The 27306-nt window shown below is 41.5% G+C and overlaps 1 protein-coding gene across 1 annotated transcript; it reads left to right on the top strand.

Moving 5' to 3' along the window:
- The first annotated feature begins 214 nt into the window (after positions 1-214).
- Positions 215-27306, top strand: LOC124116265. Its single transcript, XM_048399108.1, has 22 exons — positions 215-379; positions 1623-1843; positions 2860-3196; positions 3887-3901; positions 4058-4241; positions 4953-5083; positions 6010-6156; positions 6494-6651; positions 7361-7507; positions 12087-12145; positions 13314-13418; positions 13982-14013; positions 14690-14926; positions 20085-20228; positions 21479-21699; positions 22652-22988; positions 23631-23645; positions 23802-23985; positions 24696-24826; positions 25749-25895; positions 26233-26390; positions 27098-27306. The coding sequence occupies exons 1-22, from the start codon at positions 316-318 to the stop codon at positions 27245-27247; spliced, it is 3324 nt and encodes a 1107-aa protein (XP_048255065.1). The 5' UTR covers positions 215-315; the 3' UTR covers positions 27248-27306.

The raw sequence follows: 27306 nt of genomic DNA, 5'->3' as shown, positions 1-27306 counted from the left end.
GAAGGATATGTGGGTTGTTGAGCCAATCAGATGTCTTCATTTCTTTGTAACCTAATCCGCAAATTTAGATCTTAGTAAAAACCAACATAGAACCCGGACGTTCAGTGAGTACACGGTACATAAAACATCCACAACAGCATAAATGCTTCATTTGTTCTTAACGAGCAATTAGAAACCTCGACGCTGATTGGCTGTACGAAAGGTTATCTTGAGGCTTCCATGTGAGGGTTAATCAGATCTTCATATAACATATCTCGGTAACAGATGTGATTTTATTGTAAGAGTCGAATTGCTGTTTGTGGTTGTTTGGTCAGCATGTTAGGTACCCTATTCCTCATGGCGCTGGTGGCCGGGTCTGCAAGCGGACAGGGTGCAACTGGTAAGTTCCGCTGAGACTAATACCCCGTTCACATGCGCTTCTATTCACATGTGTGTATATGTGCATACGTGTGTAGAAATACATACGTGAGTATACTTGAACGCGTTTACATATGTGTGTATATTTACACCAGGAGCAAATTTGCATCATGTCTGGAGCAGGTGCAAATGTAAATGTAAATTTGCACTGTGTGTATAATGTTGCAATGTGAACGTTTATGTTCACGTCAGAGGATGATCTAATTAATATCTGTTCTTTTGCCAACACCAAACAAATTATCAACAGTTGCCGATCTCATTAAAGTAAGATCTAAGTTCTCGCTGCCGCTAAACAAAGATCTGGGGACATCCCATTACGGGTCACGTCAGAACGACCTGTCGCGAACTTTGACGGACCACTGAAATGACTGACAAAAAGTCAGCCAATAAGAAAGCAGCTTTCTCGAGCTTTACGGCACGTGTTTCAACCTGGCGACTTCCATTTCAGACTACGCTTGAAAATATGTTGATACAGTTCTCGGTTGAAATTTTGAAAACTGAACAAACGAACATTCCGGAATTATAGAATGCAGTACCTCGGCTCCTGGTGATATCGTGTGTGATATTATTGAATCCAGTACTTCGGCTCTTGATGATACCGTGTTTGATATTGTAGAACGCGTTACTTTGGTTCATGATGATTTCGTGTGTGATATCGTAGAATGCAGTACCTCGGCCAATGATGATATCATGTTTCATATTATAGAATGCAGTATCCCGGCTCATGATGCTATCATGTTTGATATAATAGAATGCAGTACCTTGGCTCATGATGATATCATGTTTGATATTATAGAATGCAGTACCTCGGCTCATGATGATATCATGTTTGATATTGTAAAATGCAGTACCTCGGCTCATGATGATATCATGTTTGATGTTATAAAATGCAGTACCTCGGCTCATGATGATATCATGTTTGATATTATAGAGTGCACTTCCTCAGCTCATGATGATATCATGTTTGATGTTATAGCATGCAGTATCTCGGCTCATGATGATATCATGTTTGATATTATAGAATGCATGCGCAGTAACTCAGTTCATGGTGATATCATTTTTGATATTATAGAATGCAGTACCTCGGCTCATGGTGATATCATGTTTGGTATTATAGAATGCAGTACCTCGGCTCATGGTGATATTGCGTTATATTATAGAATGCAGTACCTATGCTCATGGTGATATCATGTTTGGTATTATAGAATGCAGTACCTCGGCTCGTGGTGATATTGTGTTCGTGTTGGACTCATCCGGAAGTGTGGGTACAGCGAATTTTGCCACTGAAGTGTCCTTTGTGTCCGACTTCGTCCAAGGGTTTCCTGTGGGTCCCTCCGCTGTGCGCTTTTCTGTGGTCGTTTTCTCCTCAAGAGTCAGAAATCAATTCAACCTTGATCAATATGACAGCCGTACTGATCTTATTAAGGTAATATTTTTAATATGCTTAATGCATTTTAAACTGCATGTGGGGTGCATTTAAACCGCTGTTATTCATAATACTTTCTTTCATGATATTATTTATGAAGGTACTTGGGACCCCCATCTCTCCGGTGCTTGTCAGAAGAATGAACTAGGGGACGACCATTCGGTTTTATCTGCAAAAAATATCAAAAGATGCATGGACAGACAATTAGACCGATTGTGCCCAACTAACACATGCGACTTAATTAAAGGAACAATCTAATGAGTGAAAACTTCGGCTAGGTTAATTAGGGAGAAATGAGCACTGGGGGCATATCTCTAAACTAAGTCTCTTAGATTATCAACATAGACGAGAACGCCTTCATAACATTGCTTCATAGAGTAAAATCGCTTCGACTGAGCGAGGAAATTCTAAACTTCCCAAAGTTGCAAGGTACTCGACCAAAAGCGTAACCTAACTCCGGACAGTTAGGAGAGGGGGAAGAGCTACGGTCACTAGACCGTGAGTAGCTTGCATTCACCGCCCAATACTCAGGTCATAATGTTAATGCCTGATACACAACGTGAATGCCCGGGTTAGAATTGGTCTTCAGCAAACAATGGTTCTCGTAAGAGGCGACTCACAGGATCGTGTGGTCAGGTCAACCGGCTGAGCAGATGCATGTCAATTGCACAGATCGAGGCCAATAGTGTCAATCACTGAATTGTCTGGTCCAGACTCGATTATTAACAGAGCGCCGTCCTACAGCTGGAATATTGCTGAGTGCGGCATAAAACAACAAACAAACAATAATCAATCAAGACCAGGCGTCATAAGTTTTACAAGCAAAACTATCGTACTTGTCCAAGCATCGTCACCCAAAGACATCATTTTTAATTGTCACCAGAAGAATACAACCTATTGGTGTGAATATCCTCCTGACTTTGGGGAACCTCGTTCAGAACCTATCTCTCTCAGTTTCGTTAAAACAGTCCATTGCAGGTGATATATCGTCTTTAACGTCTTCTGTTGTGTTGAAGGCAATTGGAGCTGTGAGTTACAGCGGTGGTGAAACGAACACGGCGAGTGCACTCTCCTTTGTCCGACAAAACAGTTTTCTATCCGTTAATGGGGCTCGCATCGATGCCACGCAGGTAGTCATCGTAATCACAGATGGTGGATCGTCGAACAAGGCTAAGACGGCTTCAGAAGGAAGTTTGTTGCACCAAGCAGGAATCAAGGTCATTTCTATTGGCGTTGGAAGTGCTGTTGATAAGAAGGAGCTCCGAGCAATAGCATCCAACAACAACTTCGTATTTACAGTTACTGACTTCAGTGCATTGGATATTGTCAAACGGGAAATACAGAAAACAACATGTAAGTTCCACCAATCGGGTTTTGTTCATATTGAAACGTAAAGTTTTGTTTTCGACATCAAGATCAAGATGAATACTCAGCCAGTAAAGGGGTTACGATAATAGTGGCTCATATTAGGTGTGTGTGTGCGTGCGTGCGTGCGTGCGTGCGTGCGTGCGTGCGTGCGTGCGTGCGTGCGTGCTTGCTTGTGTGTCAGTAGGAGAGTGGGGGGTGTCCGTCAGGGCGACAAAGACTGCTCGTATTAAGTTAACAGGTTTGTGGTCAGCCCACGCTGGAGACCCGGGCCATATAGCTGGAATATTGCTGAGTACGGTGCTAAAAAACACATACACTTAATCAATCAATTAATGCCCGATACTAACATTGGTTTGGCAGTAGTACTGAATAAGCAAATTAGGCGTATTATTCGTCACCTCTGTAACATATGTTGTTTATTTAACCAACGTTAAACCCAACTGTACCCACTTTGAGCTTTTCTTGTCTATATAGTTTAAAGCCTCTGAAACATGTGTTTTTTTAAAATAATACATGAAAAGCCGATTATACATTTCCGACTACATCACGAGCATGTGTTTACGAATCCACGTTGAACTTCATTGAACCCGCTTGAGTTTTTCTTGTCCAGTTTGTTTTGATACCATGATTGCAATTGTTCCTTCCACGATAACCGTTTTTTTCTGTCCTTTCCAGGTACAGTAATTGAAGGTATGTCTGTATGTCTTTTGTTTATGGCCAATTGAAATGCAGCAATTAAGAATTGAGTTCATTCACAATAGGCCTTTGCACTTTTTCTTGCACCTTCTCATTCCACCAGAACGTATTCTAAAATCGATGTTTCTAGTCACACTTTCATTCCACTAGAACCATGCGGCAAAGCTGCCCTGCCAATAACATCACGCGTCCTGAATGCCCCCATCGCTGGACTGTGTGAGTGGCCGTGGATGGTGTCTGTGAGGCTCGGGCCTGGCGACATCCCTGCACACAGGTGTACGGGGGCTCTCATCGGGAAGAGGAGAGTGATCACAACCGCCTCTTGTGCCACCAGGTAAAGATGAACCCTGCATCACAAGGCAACCATAGTGTTGAAGTACGTCTTCTTTTCAAAGAAATACCACTTTTCAAAGTCTGATGAAATTATTTTCAGTTTGGTTATATCAGTGCCTTCACGAACGTACAATAAATGGAGGATATTTGAGTTTTCTTGTTACTGAGTGGCATTTTACTGACTCTGAGCCAACCAGTCCTTGTTTTAGCCCCTTAATGCCGAGCGCCAGGCAGGGTAACAACAAGTACATTGTCAATCTTTTAACGTCTTTTGGTATAACGCAGCCGGGGATCGAACCCCCCGACCTTCTGCTCACCGTGCGCACCCTCTACCACAAGACCAATGCCATGAAAAGACAAATTTTCTATTTATTATATATCCATCTTTATGACCTTAGCCTTAGAACCATATAGTGTCACTGATAACAAAAGTGTTGGTTCATTTGAGTGATTTTGTGATAAAAATTGTATTGCGACACCAAATACATAACAATTTTGTTTTAATAGTCATCAATATGATTCCCCAGAAGATCTCTATAAAATTCTTCATGTTATATGTAATTACAACTTATAATATGTATATTAGCCATCGTTCTTACGAATGATATTATTATCCATGTGGTTTAAAATCAATAAATTAATAAGAAACCACACCAAAAACATTCTCCAGGTTACGCAAATGACAGTGCTTCGATACTGATTTCACTCCCAGGTACGTCCCACACTCTGTTATTGCTGGTGAGAACAACCTGCTGTTAGACAACGAAGCCCTGAATGGGAACAACTTTGAAGTGGTTGTTAAGGTCCACAAAACCGTCATCCATCCACTTTATGCAGGGAAAGGTAATTAAAGGACATCTTCCAGGTAACGCTAAGGATAAATGTAAACCAGTGGAATATGTTTAGATTTTACGTTGACTTAATCATTGGACTTTCAGTGTTTTCAATTAATGGTGGTAGACATTTATCTTTAAGTTTTTATGCAACCCTGATCAGCACATTAAAATATGGTCTTCCTTTATCAGTAAAACGTTACTTTTAAGGGCCTATATCTAATTACCTTATGAAGCTCAGGATCCCGGGTGACCATATCTAATTATCGCATGGGGCACTGGTGGCCCAGTCGTCTAAGGAGCTCTGCTACCTGTGCCAGAATTCTATGATCGCGGGTTCGAACCCTAGATTCACATTGATTAAGATCATTTACAGCACCATAACCGTGCTCTTGGGTTTGACCAAAGTGGTTAACGCCGACCACATGCGTCACTCACCACCCACACCAAGGTAACACCGTGATACGTTTCGAAGCGGCGCTACACCAAGCATACTCACTTACGTTACATTATAAATAACATTTTTGCATTTTGCACATCAATATATATGCACCACGATTATCACTTGATAATAAATATGCTTCAATGTGGAATATTCTTGCCGCAGTGCATTTAGGGGGCATAGATGTAGTCTAAAACGCTTCAATTCGCTGCGAAGAGTTGCCTCCCTTAGTCATGCCATCATGCGCATCTTGTGGGTTCAGATCCAAGATGGGCCCTGATTATGATCCTTCGCGAGTCACACCTTACCCACGATCAACGGAGACGGCTGATCTGTGTTTAGTCTAGTCCCTTCATCAACTCGAGTGTCACCCCCTCCCCATCCCACAATATCCAACCTGTCCCCTACATTACGCTGACAACCGTGAGATACTGTTAAAAAAGCAGTTCGACAAAACTCACTCACTCACTCACCACCTTTTTCCAATGTTCCAGATAACGACATCGCAGTTCTACATCTAGCGGAAGACGTGGTCTTCAACAGATGTGTCCTTCCCGCCTGCCTCCCTGCACCACGGGATAACCAATGTGAAGACGCCACCATGAAGACGTGTACCTTTGCTGGATGGGGAATATACAGTAGTAGGTCAAATTTTTATAAGAATATCTATCAATTTCGTTTGTTTGTTGTTAAACGACACAGTCAGAAATACTCTTGCTACATAACGGCGGCCTGTAAATAATAGAATCTGGATCAGACTAATAGCTATGTCATACTAAACTGATATCACGACATAACTATCAGTGCATAGATCAATGCTCCTGATGTCATTCGCGGGATTGTCTGGTCTAGACTCGATTATTTATGGTCGTCTGTATATTTGAGTTTACTGGCATGACTGTGTGCAAATTAACATTTCAAATGTTTTGACAGACACCTGGTGTCGTATCATTCAGGTCAATATACAAATGGTTTCAGAGGTGACGCTGTCTCTCTCCCGCCGACTGCGAGTGACCAAGGGCAGGAGTCTCAATCCTACGGTTTGTAATGCCGTCTACACACATGTGAAAAACTACAGCCCACCTGAAAACACAGTCTGCCTAGTGCCAGATATCCCTACACAGGTGCCATGTCAGGTATGTCCTCTCTTGCGTGATTATTATTCAGGACCATTTAATCACCGTGCATGCGTGTAGGGGAGGAGGAACTTACTGTTTGTTTCTGGATCGTTGTGGATCCTTGCTCACAATGTCAATTACTGGATTGTCTGATCCAGGCTCAATGCAAGGCCGTTGTCATAAAACTGGATTATTGCTTAGTGCGGGGTTAGAAAACACACATTAAAAAGAAATGAAGCGAGCTTTTCAAGGTTTAATTCTACATAATGAATTGAAATTTCCTACCGTCAAGATTGCAGGAAAACAGTTCTTCCATGATGATGCGGGCGTTTCAATCACAGAAGGTTATTGTTATTTGAAACCTCTGCGCGACCAATGAGAATTGGGTATTTTCCAAATGTATGGTAGAATGATCATTTGATATTTAGGAATTATGCGATGGTAATGTCTCATTTTTTTTAAAAACTATACATTTATATACCGCAGGTATCCAGGTACTAGTATCTGCTTAAATGCGGTTTTTATTTCACCCCCGACCAGTGGATCCGTTTGCATTCCACTTTTCATTCTCAACTCCCTTGGGAGTATACAACCCAAGCTGCCCAGGGGCGTTAGAAGGTTTTTACATCCACCTCACATACCATTCCCTGCTTGGTGAACAGAGGCACATTTGAACTAAGCCACTATCCAGGGTGACACCCCACTCATAGAAGTCCTTACTTTACAGGGAGACGAGGGGGCCATGGTCAGCTGTTTGGTACAAGGCAAATGGATTATTCAGTCCCTTATCAACTATCCCAGCTGCTCCGCCAGTTTCCCGTCCCTCGGTGTCGACCTCAGACACCCAGACATTATCAACTTCATCAAAAGTAACTGATCAAACCAACCGTGTTTCTCGATAGATTGTCATGGAATAAAGAGATGTGCTGCCTTAAAGCTTGTTCCTCTTTGTCAATTTCATTTCATTTAGATTTGTGTTTCTTTGTTTGTTGTTAATAATTATTGTAGTCAAGTCACTCCACTTCGAGCCCACACTGCTGTGTCCATTTTCTCCCTGTGACATACAATCTTAGCCTGGTAGCTCTGGCCTAAAATGCGTTATGACATTAATGCAACTTTCCCTGCCTTTGAAATGTAAACGTTAATCAGCAAAAAAAAGAGAAAACAAGACTGTATACTTAGCGTTCCACGATGTGGTGTTGGCTGATGGACGTTCGATTGAAAACCATCATTTGCTGTCTTCAAAATTGTGACATCAACTGTTGCTCTAACTCCTATGAAATCAAAAGCAGGAAAGTATATCCTCATTTTTCAGAAAACAAAACATGTGCATTCATTGAACTGAAATGTGGTTGCATATGTGACAATTTTAAGGTGAATCGTCTTTCCAATGGACTCTCTACTCTATTTTACAGGGTATTACAGTTATTTAGTATGTATTATAAAAATTGTATTATTAAAAATATCTGAATTTTAAATGGTTACAAAGACTTGACACAGTGATAATAGAATGTATTGCCCCTATGCTTACAAGTAAGCGTGGAGTTGTTTTTTTCAATGCATCTTACAATGGTGTGTCGTCTGCTACCCCAGCATATAACGCCATCTGGTAACAATTAATCACCAACTGTCAACCACACACAGGCCTGTGCTGGGACAGTGGAATGCCCTCCTGCGGAGTTCAAAGAAAACTATCCTCACTTTTGAGCAAACTTTACCTTGTTCCCCATAGTATGTTTAGCAAGAAGCCACGAACAATATCCGGTATCAAGTCTGCGAATCGTATTGAAGACACTTCTTCACTAGATACATTTACTGTGTGAACCTTTTCAATAGTTACAACTGTACTTGAAGTCGTACTTGCATTCTGAATGGTTTGTCGTATTTTCGCACAAAATCATTCATCGATAGGGGAAGTGTCCTCTTGCAGGAGGGGCGAGTGGTGACGAATGTGTCATTCGATGATCGAGTCAGAATAAACCATCGGGAAACTGAGAAACTATTGGGATAATTGCTGTCATTATCCATAGAATAGTCCACTATCCTGGACATTAGTGTCTAACTGTGACGTCGCTTGGCATTTTACAAGTTTGGGTAACTTTCATATATGTAGTTACGCCACTGTCTAAGAAACACATCACTTATCTTCTGGCGTAATCTTTATTAATGCGAACATTCCAGGAAAACGTACAATGTTAAGTAATGATGTGAGACATGGGAAGAGATTTTTCGAGCACAGAATTGAAACACTATGTATTAGCTCGCTAGAAATAATGTTTCTTCTTAATATAGGATATTTACCCCCACCCCCCAAACAAACAAAAATCAACAAAAAACAACAAAAACAAAAAACAAAAAAACAACACACATTCGCGTAGAAATCTGAGACGCTTCCCACCGTGGTGAAGCCCTAGAGCATGGGTATGGTTCTTCAAACCTAAAAACATAATCGGGGCGATGCATGCACGAGGATTCGAACCACATCCATGACAGCTTAATGGAACGCGTAAGTTTGTTTGTCGGCTCGGAGTCAGCACACTGTGTCTGAATGGGTTATTCATGTTAAACTGCGGCATGGTATCTCAGTTAGCTAGCGCTATAAATCGGCTTCAGTCCTGTCTAGTACAAGCAGGCACACACACACACACACACACACACACACACACACACACACACACACACACACACACACACACACACACACACACACACACACACACACACACACACACACACACACACACACACACACACACTCACACACACACACACACATTTGCGCAAACTATTTTCATTTTGACTCGGATGTTGCAAAGTGCTGATCATGATACTTTTCTGGGCTCACATGAATTACTCTGTTGGAGAAACATTTATTAAAATGTTGTGTAGACATCTAGTGACATTTTTGTAATTATCATCAGCCATATTTTCCAATCTGTCAAAATTAATTCCTAATAATTTAAGATATTACCCATTACAATGTCTGTTTTGACAAGTGGTGTGTAAACAACAATAAGGCTGGTTGATTTATGAAGCCATATGGGATTTTGTATCAAGATTAGATATTTTTCAGCAATAGCTACATTACCTGATATTACTTATTACAGTAAACTACGGTTATAACAAACTCAAAGGGACCACTAAGTTTAGTTCATTATAACCGTAGTTCGTTATAAGCATATATACAGCAAATATACTCTAACAGCAAATGGACGGGATCTAAACACTTCGTTATATCCGTCAGTTCGTTATAAGCGTGTTTGTTTTAAATGTAGTTTACGGTATTTATATCAGACTGGCCTTCTTTTTAAGAAAAACACCTTAAAAAAATGCAATATTTTTTTTCAACATTCTAAGCATAATTATTGCTTTCAAGAATTGTTGGGGACATTTTTTCGATAAAATCCCAGGACCCCTAACCCAACCCAGGATATCAAATGGTCGGTCCCCAGGAGGCAATGGAATTACGCAGGTCGGGCGGTCATTCTCGCTGACTTGGTTGATTTCATGTAATCGTATCCCATTTGCGTGGAATGTTGCGAGCATGATAAACCAAAAAGCTGGGTTGTCTGGTCTAGATTCGATTTTTTATAGCCATCATATACCTGGCATACTACTGAGTTCGGGAGACACGTGAAGATCCAGGGTAGTATAGGTCTTCAGCAACCCATGCTTGCCCTAAAATGCGATTATGCTTGTCGTAAAAGGCGACTAACAGCATCTGGTGGTCAGCCTCGCTGACTTGGTTGATGCATGTCATCGTATTCCAATTGCGTGGATCGATGCTCATGATGTCAATCACTGGACTGCATGGTCCAGACTCGATTATTTACAGACCGCCGTCATATAGCTGGAATATTGCTGAGTGCGGCGTAAAACAACAAACAAACAAACAAACTGAGTTCGGCGCACATTTCACGTAGAGATTACACAAAATCATATTTTGTACTTGTCCTGTTGAAAAATCCCGACTGATCATACATCGTAACAGTTATACACGTATTTGAAAAAAAGAGAACCGAAGTTTTCTCATGTATCCTTATGACAGCGATTTTATTTTCTTTACGGGTGGCTAAGTCGTCTAAAGCTCCGGAATTCACTGTGCATAGTTTCTTCCGAAAGGCGGGCCGGAAACCCATGGTAATGGGTTTTAATCCAATATTTGCACTGATTATGATTCCCAGTCCGTCCGCACCATACCCTACTCGTGGGATAAACCAAAGTGGTATACGTCTTAGACCTGCATCATTTCGGACTTTCCACCCACATCAAGCTGACAAGTCGTGATTTACATTTTACTGAAATACTGTTCAAAGCAGTGTTAAACCAATCTCACTCACTTTCTGACTTACTATGTTACAGGCAATAAGAAGTATCCCTTTTTTGGACGGCGGAACGAACACATTCAAAGGCCTTGAATACGTTCGTAAGGAATCATTTCGACCCGCCAGTGGGGGCCGGGCCGCAGCAAATAGAATTTTGGTGGTAATCACAGACGGAAATTCAATAAATTATACCAGAACCGTAACCGAAGCCAAATACCTTCACCAAATGGGCATTATTATTTTTGCTGTTGGTGTTGGGAGGTTCAACAACAAGGCTGAATTGAATGCCATAGCTACAAACAGCGACAATGTATTCACCGTCCAGAATTTCCAGGGTTTGGAAAACATCAAAGAAGCACTACAAAAATCAACATGTAAGACACTTAAGCCTTTATAATTGGGAATATATAATTGATATACATATTGATCTCGAAAAAAAAACCATGTGGCTACATTTACATGAGACAGAAAGACATTGTTCTTTTAATTTTATGCAAACACTGGATTTGGAATGCAGTGTTGGCCTATAATAAATTAATCGTGTGTTTTAAAAGTGCTACCAACCTACTTTGGGAGGTCCCCGTTGACATTCATGGGGCGGGCTAAAATGGGTTTTTTTCACAACACATTTTTTCTGGATATTCAGAAAGTAAAGCAAGGGAACAATGCTATTTTGGTTAAATCCTGAGGCCAAGATATAAAATCAACATTACCAAATAAATTGCATTTTACATTTCAGGTGATACGGTGGCCATGGGTATGTATGTAAACAATTGAACAATTTTGTTAGTAATAGTAAGTCTCCATTCGGCATGCCGTCTCAGACCAGTGGAACCTCGTCTGGCTCGTCTGTATGACAATACCATATTGGAACTAGCAATGTGCACATGTTTATCACGTGACACCATGCAACCTGGCGGCAGTCGTTAAGCTAAAATCACTGTTCCTCTTGCGTTCTCTACAGATCAAATCAAATCAAAGGCGCATCCTAAATTATGTTAAGTACAGATTAATAAGTGTAAAAACGGCCTTCGTCAATTGCCTTCATCAAGCAGCGAATTGGTACCCGGTAGGATGAGCTGGTCGTGTGACCTTCTAGAGCTTTAACTTGGGTTGTATACTCCCCAGGGAGATGATGATGCCATTGAAATCCACAGTGATCCCAGTGCATGCGACATTCATACATGGTGTGGAATCTTATGTAAAATGTATATTATTATTGTTATTATTATGGTTTTTATTATTATCCAATCACTTCAAGTACAACAAAAATGTAACTGTCTTTGGGTCGTAAAAGTGTTCTAGCACAGGTTATTGCTATTATTATTATTATTATTATTATTATTATTATTATTATTATTATAGGCTGTGTAAATGGCCCCATCACTTCAACAAGTACAACTAAATGTAACTGGCCATGGGTGGTGAAAGTGCTGCTAGCACCAGGAACTTCTCGCATCCCTGGTTTCATCTGTGGTGGTGTGCTTGTCGGGAGATGGAAGGTTATTACCACTGCGTCATGCATCAGCAAGTATGTAAATTAACTTCTTTCTTCAAAAGCATTCAGTTAGAAACACAGCAAACACGAACTGTATCGATTGTACTGTGCAGCTACTAACGGGATCAGGTGGTCAGGCTCGCTGACTTGGTTGATGCATGTCATCGTACCCCAATTGCGTGGATCGTTGCTCATGATGTCAATCACAGGATTGTCTGGTCCAGACTCGATTACTAACAGACAGCCGTCATATAGCTGGAATATTGCTGAGTGCGGCATTAAACAACAATCAAACAGTTAATCAATCATACGAGTACAATATGTATATGCCAATACATGGAACACGGTTAGCCCCGACTTGATTCGAACACACTTTAAGGACAATTGCTGTTGACGTATGACTCCGGAACAATAATTCGTTTCTTCAGCAACTCATGCTTGTCTTAAGAGGCGACCGACGGGATCGGGTGGTCAGGTTTGCTGGCGTGGTTGATGCATGTCATTGTATCCCATTTGCGTAGATGGGTGCTCAATTACTGGACTGTCTGGTCCAGACTCAATTGTTTACAGATCGCCGTCATATAGCTGGAACATCAAACTTCATACAAACAAAAACAAATCGTTAATCGAATTGAAAAAGAAATGGCATAGTCCTGATGAACATACACTGTAAAGCGCCATTTGACATGTCTCCGTGGCCTTATACATCAAACTGTTCTTTGATTTTACCAACAGTTAATACAACTATTAGTTCTCATAAACCTAATATGTAAAGACTGTATGAACGTCAAGTCAAACATAACGTTTGATTTTTGGAGGTTAAGGTCGTTGTCTGATGTATGTGTGACCTGTTCCAGGTCATCTGCTCACAGCGTTGAAGTAGGAGGAGCTGGAGGTGTCAACAACACCGTCACTGTAGAAGTAGCAACAACCGTGCTTTATCCATCTTACCAATCTAAAAGGTATTGATATCCTAACGGTGACGAAATATGTACCAACGTAACAGTGACGCATTTAATATTCTGGGAAGGGGAAAATTTTTGTTGGAGACATGATTTTTTTACCGACAACGCTGCTTCAAAACACACATGTTTTACAGAAAGGTAAACCGAAATATTTTTTTCTCTACCCATTTTTCTGGGACTTGTCCAGTGAAAACCTAATTTAAGGGGTAAAATCTGAAGACAAATTACATTTTTCATATTTTTCAGGAACAGATGCTCTTTTTAAAAAAACCAACCATCCAATGTTCCCTAAGAAGATTAAATAGTCGGAGCCTTAGGGGAAAGCAGGAAAAACTGACATGTTGGATATTGAAATGCTTGAAATACCGAATCTTTGTCACCAATGATGATTGCGTCAGACATGTATTTTCCTTGACTGGCTATCCATTGACGATTCCCTTTACAGGTGATGACATAGCTGTATTAACGCTTGCTGGAGACGTCGAGTACAACGGCTGCGCATATCCTGTCTGTCTTCCTCAAGCCCGAAATGATTCAGAATGTGAGGTGATCTTTGATAGATGCGTCATTGCTGGATGGACAATGGAGAGAGGTGAGTCTAGAAGACAGGTTGGATCAGCAAGTACTGATCATGTGTCAGGGACATTGGCTTGTATTTCTTGGTTGACTTGGATAATGGTATATCAGGGTTGTCCACCCACGTAATGGAGCTGAATTAGAATGAGCTACATGTAAAAAAATAACATTCAAGTGAGAATCGCACTCTTACTAAATAACGGGGTGGTCCACATGTGCATACTCATGACTAAAAAAAGGTTTTAAAAAGAGTCCCATACTACCCCCATATATATAATGTGTGTGTGTGTGTGTGTGCGTCTCTCTCTCTCTCTCTCTCTCTCTCTCTCTCTCTCTCTCTCTCTCTCTCTCTCTCTCTCTCTCTCTCTCTCTCTCTCTCTCTCTCTCTCTCTCTCTCTCCCCGGTTCGCCCCGATTATGTTTCTAGGTTTGTCAGCACCATACGCGTGCTCGTGGGTTTCACCGAAGTGGTAAACGTCTGAGACCTGCATCACTTCGGGCTTTCCTCCCACATTAAGCTGACACGCCGTGATATGACTGGAATACTGTTAAAAGCGACGTTAAACCAAACTCACTCACTTACTCACTCACTCTCTCTCTCTCTCTCTCTCTCTCTCTCTCTCTCTCTCTCTCCCTGTGAATAAATTATTTTATTGTAAACATATTGTTTAAGTACGACTGTTTCTTTTTAAGATAACAACTTCATCCCTCAAACAAGCTTGAGAGAAATAGCTGCCAGATACATCAGCCCTGCAATGTGTTCCCTCCTGTACCGCTACACCAGAAGCATCTCTATACCCAACAGGACTCTGTGTCTGGAGTTAGGGAACCAGACCAGCAGTCCATGCATTGTAAGTGTAACATTTACCTTTAAGTATGCTACGCCATCATTTGACAACAAGTCCAATAGGCCAAATAAAGGTCGTAGCAGTGAGTGAATGAATTATTTTTAACGGGAAACCTGAAATTGGCTAGAGATATTGTACTCATGTGGGGAATCGAACCCGGGTTTTCGGCGCGATGTGCGAACGCCTTTACCAATAGGCTACCAAAACCGTCCAGATGGTAGGAGCAAGATGACTTGTCAGTCGACCGTGTTTTTTATACTTTACTGAAACCTCGTTAATCCTGTAAGTGCCGTTTTATGTGAAATTGTCAAGATTGACAACTTTTCAGATAAACGACTCATGGGTATGTTTAATGTCAACTTGTTTATATAGACATTCATAACACGATTTCCGGACTAACAGGGTTTTAACTTGCTAATGCTTTAGAGTCCGAAACTAATTGGTACAGGCCTAGTGGACGTAACTATACTACGTATTCCTGATGTATTCAAGACCCGTGAAGTTCCGGGCTAAAATAGGTTTTCAGCAACCCATGCCTGCCGTAAAAGGTGACTATGCTTGTCGTAAGAGGCGACTAACGGGATCGGATGGTCAGGCTCGCTGACTTGGTTGAAGCATGTCATCGATCCCAATTGCGTAGATGGATGCTCATGATTTCAATTACTGGATTGTCTGGTCCAGACTCGATTATTTTACAGACCGCCGTCATAAAGCTGGAATATTGCTGAGTGCGGCGTTTAACAACAAAAACAGCAAACAACAACATGACTCACAAGGGGCTGACCATAATGCACAATAACCATATTCACCCACCCAAGCTTCTTCTTATGTGCCGCCTCCGTGGTCTTGTGGTAGAGCGTCCGCCCGGAGAGCGGAAGGTCCGGGGTTCGATCTCCGGCGGCGTCATACCAAAAGACGTTAAAAGGTGGTATTTGTTGTTACCCTGTCTGGCGCTCTGCATTAAGGGGCTAAAACAAGGACTGATCGGCTCGGAGTCAGTATACTGTGTCTGAGTGGGGTATTCATGTTAAACTGCGGCATGGTATCTCAGTGAGCTAGCACTATAAATCGGCATCAGTCCGGTCTAGTACAAGCAGCCACACACACGCGCACACACGTGCATGCACGTCGCTATATAAGTGCAATAATCTTTGACGAGACGTTAAACCAGTATCGACAAACGTACTAAATATATATTTAACAACGTTTTAACCCAGATTTGTCGAACCTGATGTGTCGAATTCCAGGTTGTGTCAAACGCAATGTTTTGTCCAAATAGTCCCAATGTATCCTGATAAGTCGAACACAAACATATTGAAGAACACAACTTAACACTAGTTCTACAGTATGATGGCATTAACACATCAAGTACAGGAACATGATGGTAGGAACCTGGTTGAGCAATCAATTAGAGAACCTGAATTAACAGGAGATATGGATCAGGGGAGTCGGATGTGTCGAAATATTTCTCTTAACGCAAGAAATTCGAGATATCGGGCTTCGCCTGTAAGTGTAAATTGCCAAATGTAAGATTAATTGATAGGGCTACTTTTGGATTAGGATTTTTTAAAATGGTTCATGGATCTCTAAAACGCGAGTGTTTTGGAATGGTAAAGATCCTGTATTAGAATAGAGGTTGTATTTAGCATACCTCTTTATCGTATGATACCATTCTAAAATTCTTAAAATATTCTCATTTCTCATAAACGGTACAAAATATAACAAGTTTTCCTGGAGTGTACGCATTAATATACTACGTCACAAGGTCAGTGATAAGTCAGTCGGACAGGACAACATGCATTAAAGTCCCAAATGAAACAATGACAATGACAATTGTAGACAATGATTTTCAGTATCGTAGACTATTATTTTGATGATGATTACAGAGGCATGGTACGACGTTACAATACCCAATAATTATTTGTAAACACTGAAACTAGTACCAACGTTATATCCATTGGCTTTTTTCTGCAGAGAAACCTACCCAATATATGATACATTTCTATTTTCTGTTTGTCGACAGGGCGGTGAGGGCAGCATGTTGGTGTGCGAAATGAATGGCCGCTGGATCTTGCAATCTCTCGTCAACGTTCCCAACTTCAACAACTACTACCCATCACTTGGTGTCGACCTGAGACACCCAAACATCCTCAGCTTCATCGCCGATAATTGATACAGATGTCGGACATTTCGATTCCTCAAGAAAGTAACGAGAAAGACTGCTTCATCCTGCTCGTGTGTCAGAGCCTCTTGTGAAAATCGTAATTCTCTTTTCTCCTTTTCCCGATATTGCAACTGTTTATATATGGATGAAAACTGCCGTGAAAAAGAAACTAAAAACTAAAAACTTGAAAATTGAATTTGACCGAAAAATTACAAACGTTATCAAAACGTTACCAGGCTGAAAGAAAACACTGCAAAAGGTCCAAACACAAATATGATATGTGAGGTGAGGTGAGGTGAAATTGGGTTTAACGTCGCGTCCAAGATTATTGCACTTATATAGCGACGTGCATGCACGTGTATGTGTGTGTGTGGCTGCTTGTACTAGTCCGGACTGATGCCGATTTATAGTGCTAGCTCACTGAGATACCATGCCGCAGTTTAACATGAATACCCCACTCAGACACAGTATACTGACTCCGAGCCGACCAGTCCTTGTTTTAGCCCCTTAATGCCGAGCGCCAGACAGGGTAACAACAAGTACAATCTTTTAACGTCTTTTTGTATGACGCGGCCCGGGATCGAACCCTGGACCTTCCGCTCTCCGGGCGGACGCTCTACCACAAGACCATGGAGGCGGTCAAATATGATATGTACCAAATGTGACCAAATACATCACCATCGAATAAAATTTTGTTGTTTGTTTCATTTTGAGCCACCATCAACCTGTGTAGACTTACTTTTGCAAGCAGTTCATATTCAAGTCCTATGGACCTCAAGATAATGGATTTCCATTGTACATACACGAAACAATTTCTGCTAATTAGATTAATTCATTTAATATGTACGTAGCATTCATGTTGTGAATTCATATCACGAAATTGAATTAATAAATAATGCTATAAAATTTCAAATCGTGATTGTTTCTTGATTAGAAGGCAATGAACACTGTCTGCGTGTTGTTTACTGTCGCGCTCAGCAATGTTCCAGCTACATGACGGTGACCTGTCAAAAAATAAGTTTGGATCAGACGAACCAGTGATTGATGTTATGAGCAACATACCATGGGTACAATTGCTAACAATAATGTCAACGAGTCTGACCACACAATCCATATTAGTCACCTGTTACGTCAAGCGTCGGGGATACGTTCTAACCCGGAATCGCCGAAGGAGAGACATGAGACACAGTACAAAGTGTGATGGTTGTTTGTTCTTTCACGCCGCATATTGCAAAAGTTCACTCATAAAGGAGAAGGGGTGGTGGTGGTAGGTGTTACGCCGCAATGGCGTGGAATACCGAGGGCATTACTTGCCCTGTAATCTCCACGGTGTGGTACAAAGAAATATCCTAGCTTGCGGTTAACATCCGAAGCTTCAACCAGTTGCAGGGGTACCATGATCTTAGTACTTGTGCCAATTCCTTCCTTGATGTAGACATTGTTATATTAAGTATCATGTGGGAAACCACAACACATTTACTTCGTGCAGTTTGAATAATGGACAATTTCTATGATGTACTTTTAGTGGCCGACAGTTTCTTGTTTCAAGACACTCTGAAACATAGCCTTGTGGTAACCGTCCCTCCGTGCTGCTCCCTCTAAAGATTGTGAAATTGACTTGTTGCTACACAGCGCTGTCCCATAGTGTTGTCCTACTAAATCCCCGTTAAAGATCTGAACCGCCCTTTAGATGCTTTAGCAAAATGCATGCGTCGTGATCTAAAGACAAATCCAACATGATTCACTTCCTAAGACACTTGCCTTCAAAGAAGAGTACTTATATTTTAGATTGATTGAGTGATTGAGTGAGTGAGTATGGTTTTACGCCGCTTTTAGCAATATTCAAGCAATTTCACGGCGGGGGACACCAGAAATGGGCTTCTGCGTGACGAGCGAACGCTTTAACCACTAGGCTACCCGACCGCCCTATTTTAAATTGTGCAACAATATATTCGAGTTGGAAACCGGACCGGTAACGATTGTTTATCCGCCAATGCGCTGAGCAATGGCAGCCAAGAACCCGTACCGATGATTCCAACCTTCGATAAACAGTGAGTTGGGTTAAACGCCACTTTTAACAGTATTCCATTTATATCACGGCGTGTCACCTTAATGTGGGAGGAAAGCCCGAAGTGATGCAGGTCTCAGACGTTTACCACTTCGGTGAAACCCACAATCACGGGTATGGTGCTGACAAACCTAGAAACATAATCGGGGCGAATGTGGATTCGAACCCATAATCATTGGTTTGTGGCGTGCCAAAGGGACGCAACTCTGCACAGCGAATCGCGGCGCCTTAGGCCACTGGGCCACCCTTCCCCCGGATTGACAATATAGGTACTCGTATTTGAAGGCAAGTAGTGTTGCAATTTTCGGTTGATTACAGTATGTTTCGAATCGATAATCTATCAGTAAAACACGATGAAAGAGTCCGTAGCTACAAATTTAGTGACAAATCTCTATCAAAGTCGTTTGTTAGGAGCAGCACATTACAACTATCTGAAGTGTTAACAGAATTACAGGATTTACGTGCAACGCACCTCTTCACCTCCGACTGGCAAAAATTATGACATGGTCAACTACAGAGGGAGAGCATGTTTCAACGAAAACACTGTTTGTTGAGACGCTGTGCAAAGACCTCTCATTGTTTCTTATTGACTTGGAGGGAGGAAACAGTGTTCATAATTACCGAAACGAAAACTAATGATCAAACTTGTGAATTAACATTCTGAAGTGCGCCGAGAAATCTCATTTCAATCAGACTGTTTACTGATCTGAAAAACACTCCACAAGAGGTTGCTTCAGATAAACCTGAAAAACTTTGATCACCCGATCAAAATGAAGGATATGTGGGTTGTTGAGCCAATCAGATGTCTTCATTTCTTTGTAACCTAATCCGCAAATTTAGATCTGAGTAAAAACCAACATAGAACCCGGACGTTCAGTGAGTACACGGTGCATAAAACATCCACAACAGCATAAATGCTTCATTTGTTCTTAACGAGCAATTATAAACCTCGACGCTGATTGGCTGTACGAAAGGTTATCTTGAGGCTTCCATGTGAGGGTTAATCAGATCTTCATATAACATATCTCGGTAACAGATGTGATTTTATTGTAAGAGTCGAATTGCTGTTTGTGGTTGTTTGGTTCAGCATGTTAGGTACCCTATTCCTCATGGCGCTGGTGGCCGGGTCTGCAAGCGGACACGGTGCAACTGGTAAGTTCCGCTGAGACTAATACCCCGTTCACATGCGCTTCTATTCACATGTGTGTATATGTGCATACGTGTGTAGAAATACATACGTGAGTATACTTGTCATGTGAACGCGTTTACATATGTGTGTATATTTACACCAGGAGCAAATTTGCATCATGTCTGGAGCAGGTGCAAATGTAAATGTAAATTTGCACTGTGTGTATAATGTTGCAATGTGAACGTTTATGTTCACGTCAGAGGATGATCTAATTAATATCTGTTCTTTTGCCAACACCAAACAAATTATCAACAGTTGCCGATCTCATTAAAGTAAGATCTAAGTTCTCGCTGCCGCTAAACAAAGATCTGGGGACATCCCATTACGGTTCACGTCAGAACGGGCTGTCGCGAACTTTGACGGACCACTGAAATGACTGACAAGAAGTCAGCCAATAAGAAAGCAGCTTTCTCGAGCTTTACGGCACGTGTTTCAACCTGGCGACTTCCATTTCAGACTACGCTTGAAAATATGTTGATACAGTTCTCGGTTGAAATTTTGAAAACTGAACAAACGAACATTCCGGAATTATAGAATGCAGTACCTCGGCTCCTGGTGATATCGTGTGTGATATTATTGAATCCAGTACTTCGGCTCTTGATGATACCGTGTTTGATATTGTAGAACGCGTTATTTTGGTTCATGATGATTTCGTGTGTGATATCGTAGAATGCAGTACCTCGGCCAATGATGATATCATGTTTCATATTATAGAATGCAGTATCCCGGCTCATGATGCTATCATGTTTGATATTATAGAATGCAGTACCTCGGCTCATGATGATATAATGTTTGATATTATAGAATGCAGTATCTTGGCTCATGATGATATCATGTTTGATATTGTAAAATGCAGTACCTCGGCTCATGATGATATCATGTTTGATATTGTAAAATGCAGTACCTCGGCTCATGATGATATCATGTTTGATGTTATAAAATGCAGTACCTCGGCTCATGATGATATCATGTTTGATATTATAGAGTGCACTTCCTCAGCTCATGATGATATCATGTTTGATGTTATAGCATGCAGTATCTCGGCTCATGATGATATCATGTTTGATATTATAGAATGCATGCGCAGTAACTCAGTTCATGGTGATATCATGTTTGATATTATAGAATGCAGTACCTCGGCTCATGGTGATATCATGTTTGGTATTATAGAATGCAGTACCTCGGCTCATGGTGATATCGCGTTATATTATAGAATGCAGTACCTATGCTCATGGTGATATTGTGTTCGTGTTGGACTCCTCCGGAAGTGTGGGTACAGCGGATTTTGCCACTGAAGTGTCCTTTGTGTCCGACTTCGTCCAAGGGTTTACTGTGGGTCCCTCCGATGTGCGCTTTTCTGTGGTCGTTTTCTCCACAAGTGTAACAAATCAATTCAACCTTGATCAATATGACAGCCGTACTGATCTTATTAAGGTAATATTTTACTCATTTTTAATATGCTTAATGCATTTTAAACTGCATGTGGGGTGCATTTAAACCGCTGTTATTCATAATACTTTCTTTCATAGTATTATTTATGAAGGTACTTGGGACCCCTATCTCTCCGGTGCTTGTCAGAAGAATGAACTTGGGGACGACCATTCGGTTTTATCTGCAAAAAATATCAAAAGATGCATGGACAAACAATTAGACCGACTGTGCCCAATTAACACATGCGACTTTATTAAAGGAACACTCTAATGAGTGAAAACTTCGGCTAGGTTAATTAGGGAGAAATGAGCACTGGGGGCAAATCCCTAAACTAAGTCTCTTAGATTATCAACATAGACGAAAACGCCTTCATAACAATATTGCTTCACTTAACTCCGGACAGTTAGGAGAGGGGGAAGAGCTTCGGTCACTAGACCGTGAGTAGCTTGCATTCACCGCCCAATACTCAGGTCATAATGTTAATGCCTGATACACAACGTGAATGCCCGGGTTAGAATTGGTCTTCAGCAAACAATGGTTCTCGTAAGAGGCGACTCACAGGATCGTGTGGTCAGGTCAACCGGCTGAGCTGATGCATGTCAATTGCACAGATCGAGGCCAATGGTGTCAATCACTGAATTGTCTGGTCCAGACTCGATTATTAACAGAGCGCCGTCCTACAGCTGGAATATTGCTGAGTGCGGCATAAAACAACAAACAAACAATAATCAATCAAGACCAGGCGTCATAAGTTTTACAAGCAAAACTATCGTACTTGTCCAAGCGTAGTCACCCAAAGACGTCATTTTTAATTGTCACCAGAAGAATACAACCTATTGGTGTGAATATCCTCCTGACTTTGGGGAACCTCGTTCAGAACCTATCTCTCTCAGTTTCGTTAAAACAGTCCATTGCAGGTGATATATCGTCTTTAACGTCTTCTGTTGTGTTGAAGGCAATTGGAGCTGTGAGTTACAGCGGTGGTGCAACGAACACAGCGAGTGCACTCTCCTTTGTCCGACAAAACAGTTTTCTATCCGTTAATGGGGCTCGCATCGATGCGACGCAGGTAGTCATCGTAATCACAGATGGTGGATCGTCGAACAAGGCTAAGACGGCTTCAGAAGGAAGTTTGTTGCACCAAGCAGGCATCAAGGTCATTTCTATTGGCGTTGGAAGTGCTGTTGATAAGGATGAGCTCCGAGCAATAGCATCCAACAACAACTTCGTATTTACAGTTACTGACTTCAGTGCATTGGATATTGTCAAAGGGGAAATACAGAAAACAACATGTAAGTTCCACCAATCGGGTTTTGTTCATATTGAAACGTAAAGTTTTGTTTTTGACATCAAGATCAAGATGAATACTCAGCCAGTAAAGGGGTTACGATAATAGTGGCTCATATTTGGTGTGTGCGTGCGTGCGTGCGTGCGTGCGTGCGTGCGTGTCGGTAGGATAGTGGGGGGTGTCCGTCAGGGCGACAAAGACTGCTTGTATTAAGTTAACAGGTTTGTGGTAAGCCCACGTTGGAGACCCGGGCTATATAGTTAGAATATTGCTGAGTACGGTGCTAGAAAACACATACACTTCATCAATCAATTAATGCCCGATACTAACATTGGTTTGGCAGTAGCACTGAATAAGCAAATTAGGCGTATTATTCGTCACCTCTGTAACATATGTTGTTTATTTAACCAACGTTAAACCCCACTGTACCCACTTTGAGCTTTTCTTGTCTAAATAGTTTAAAGCCTCTGAAACATGTGTTTTTTAAAAAAAAAAAATACATGAAAAGCCGATTATACATTTCCGACTACATCACGAGCATGTGTTTACGAACCCACGTTGAACCTCATTGAACCCGTCCAGTTTGTTTTGATACCATGATTGCAATTGTTCCTTCCACGATAACCGTTTTTTCTGTCCTTTCCAGGTACAGTAATTGAAGGTATGTCTGTATGTCTTTTGTTTATGGCCAATTGAAATGCAGCAATTAAGAATTGAGTTCATTCACAATAGGCCTTTGCACTTTTCCTTGCACCTTCTCATTCCACCAGAACGTATTCTAAAATCGATGTTTCTAGTCACACTTTCATTCCACTAGAACCATGCGGCAAAGCTGCCCTGCCAATAACATCACGCGTCCTGAATGCCCCCATCGCTGGACTGTGTGACTGGCCGTGGATGGTGTCTGTGAGGCTCGGGCCTGGCGACATCCCTGCACACAGGTGTACGGGGGCTCTCATCGGGAAGAGGAGGGTGATCACAACCGCCTCTTGTGCCACCAGGTAAAGGTGAACCCTGCATCACAAGGCAACCATAGTGTTGAAGTACGTCTTCTTTTCAAAGAAATACCACTTTTCAAAGTGTGAAGAAATTATTTTCGGTTTGGTTATATCAGTGCCTTCACGAACGTACAATAAATGGAGGATATTTGAGTTTTCTTGTTACTGAGTGGCATTTTACTGACTCTGAGCCAACCAGTCCTTGTTTTAGCCCCTTAATGCCGAGCGCCAGGCAGGGTAACAACAAGTACATTGTCAATCTTTTAACGTCTTTTGGTATAACGCAGCCGGGGATCGAACCCCCCGACCTTCTGCTCACCGTGCGCACCCTCTACCACAAGACCAATGCCATGAAAAGACAAATTTTCTATTTATTATATATCCATCTTTATGACCTTAGCCTTAGAACCATATAATGTCACTGATAACAAAAGTGTTGTTCATTTGAGTGATTTTGTGATAAAAATTGTATTGCGACACCAAATACATAACAATTTTGTTTTAATAGTCATCAATATGATTCCCCAGAAGATCTGTATAATATTCTTCATGTTATATGTAATAACGACTTATAATATGTATATTAGCCATCGTTCTTACAAATGATATTATTATCCATGTGGTTTAAAATCAATAAATTAATAAGAAACCACACCAAAAACATTCTCCAGGTTACGCAAATGACAGTGCTTCGATACTGATTTCACTCCCAGGTACGTCCCACACTCTGTTATTGCTGGTGAGAACAACCTGCTGTTAGACAACGAAGCCCTGAATGGGAACAACTTTGAAGTGGTTGTTAAGGTCCACAAAACCGTCATCCATCCACTTTATGCAGGGAAAGGTAATTAAAGGACATCTTCCAGGTAACGCTAAGGATAAATGTAAACCAGTGGAATATATGTTTAGATTTTACGTTGACTTAATCATTGGACTTTCAGTGTTTTCAATTAATGGTGGTAGACATTTATCTTTATGTTTTTATGCAACCCTGATCAGCACATTAAAATATGGTCTTCCTTTATCAGTAAAACGCTACTTTTAAGGGCCAATATCTAATTACCTTATGAAGCTCAGTATCCCGGGTGACCATATCTAATTATCGCATGGGGCACTGGTGGCCCAGTCGTCTAAGGAGCTCTGCTACCTGTGCCAGAATTCTATGATCGCGGGTTCGAACCCCAGATTCACATTGATTAAGATCATTTACAGCACCATAACCGTGCTCTTGGGTTTGACCAAAGTGGTTAACGCCGACCATATGCGTCACTCACCACCCACACCAAGGTAACACCGTGATACGTTTCGAGGCGGCGCTACACCAAGCATACTCACTTACGTTACATTATAAATAACATTTTTGCATTTTGCACATCAATATATGCACCACGATTATCACTTGATAATAAATATGCTTCAATGTGGAATATTCTTGCCGCAGTGCATATAGGGGGCATAGATGTAGTCTAAAACGCTTCAATTCGCTGCGAAGAGTTGCTTCCCTTAGTCATGCCATCATGCGCATCTTGTGGGTTCAGATCCAAGATGGGCCCTGATTATGATCCTTCGCGAGTCACGATTTACCCACGATCAACGGAGACGGCTGATCTGTGTTTAGTCTAGTCCCTTCATCAACTCGAGTGTCACCCCCTCCCCATCCCACAATATCCCACCTGCCCCCTACATTACGCTGACAACCGTGAGATACTGTTAAAAAAGCAGTTCGACAAAACTCACTCACTCACCACCTTTTTCCAATGTTCCAGATAACGATATCGCAGTTCTACATCTAGCGGAAGACGTGGTCTTCAACAGATGTGTCCTTCCCGCCTGCCTCCCTGCACCACGGGATAACCAATGTGAAGACGCCACCATGAAGACGTGTGCCTTTGCTGGATGGGGAATATACAGCAGTAGGTCAAATTTTTATAAGAATATCTATTAATTTCGTTTGTTTGTTGTTAAACGACACAGTCAGAAATACTCTTGCTACATAACGGCGGCCTGTAAATAATAGAATCTGGATCAGACTAATAGCTATGTCATACTAAACTGATATCACGACATAACTATCAGTGCATAGATCAATGCTCCTGATGTCATTCGCGGGATTGTCTGGTCTAGACTCGATTATTTATGGTCATCTGTATATTTGAGTTTACTGGCATGACTGTGTGCAAATTAACATTTCAAATGTTTTGACAGACACCTGGTGTCGTATCATTCAGGTCAATATACAAATGGTTTCAGAGGTGACGCTGTCTCTCTCCCGCCGACTGCGAGTGACCAAGGGCAGGAGTCTAAATCCTACGGTTTGTAATGCCGTCTACACACATGTGAAAAACTACAGCCCACCTGAAAACACAGTCTGCCTAGTGCCAGATATCCCTACACAGGTGCCATGTCAGGTATGTCCTCTCTTGCGTGATTATTATTCAGAACCATTTAATCACCGTGCATGCGTGTAGGGGAGGAGGAACTTACTGTTTGTTTCTGGATCGTTGTGGATCCTTGCTCACAATGTCAACTACTGGATTGTCTGATCCAGGCTCAATGCAAGGCCGTTGTCATAAAACTGGATTATTGCTTAGTGCGGGGTTAGAAAACACACATAAAAAAGAAATGAAGCGAGCTTTTCAAGGTTTAATTCTACATAATGAATTGAAATTTCCTACCGTCAAGATTGCAGGAAAACAGTACTTCCATGATGATGCGGGCGTTTCAATCAGAGAAGGTTATTGTTATTTGAAACCTCTGCGCGACCAATGAGAATTGGGTATTTTCCAAATGTATGGTAGAATGATCATTTGATATTTAGGAATTATGCGATGGTAATGTCTCATTTTTAAAAAAACTATACATTTATATACCGCAGGTATCCAGGTACTAGTATCTGCTTAAATGCGGTTTTATTTCACCCCCGACCAGTGGATCCGTTTGCATTCCACTTTTCATTCTCAACTCCCTTTGGAGTATACAACCCAAGCTGCCCAGGGGCGTTAGAAGGTTTTTACATCCACCTCACATACCATTCCCTGCTTGGTGAACAGAGGCACATTTGAACTAAGCCACTATCCAGGGTGACACCCCACTCATAGAAGTCCTTACTTTACAGGGAGACGAGGGGGCCATGGTCAGCTGTTTGGTACAAGGCAAATGGATTCTTCAGTCCCTTATCAACTATCCCAGCTGCTCCGCCAGTTTCCCGTCCCTCGGTGTCGACCTCAGACACCCAGACATTATCAACTTCATCAAAAGTAACTGATCAAACCAACCGTGTTTCTCGATAGATTGTCATGGAATAAAGAGATGTGCTGCCTTAAA

This window comes from Haliotis rufescens, unplaced genomic scaffold, assembly GCF_023055435.1.
Source record: "Haliotis rufescens isolate VD_foot unplaced genomic scaffold, xgHalRufe1.0.p SCAF_19, whole genome shotgun sequence".
NCBI classification, from domain to species: Eukaryota; Metazoa; Mollusca; class Gastropoda; order Lepetellida; family Haliotidae; genus Haliotis; species Haliotis rufescens.
The sequence above is the reverse complement of the archived record's forward strand: the minus strand, read 5'-3'. Positions and strand labels throughout refer to the sequence as shown.

Coding starts and splice junctions, on each gene's coding strand:
- LOC124116265 (XM_048399108.1), top strand. CDS start 316: ATGTTAGGTACCCTATTCCTCATGGCGCTGGTGGCCGGGTCTGCAAGC. Junction 6,652..7,360: donor CTACACAGGTGCCATGTCAG/GTATGTCCTCTC, acceptor CTTACTTTACAG/GGAGACGAGGGGGCCATGGT. Junction 14,927..20,084: donor GCCAAATAAAGGTCGTAGCA/GTGAGTGAATGA, acceptor AGGGTTAATCAG/ATCTTCATATAACATATCTC.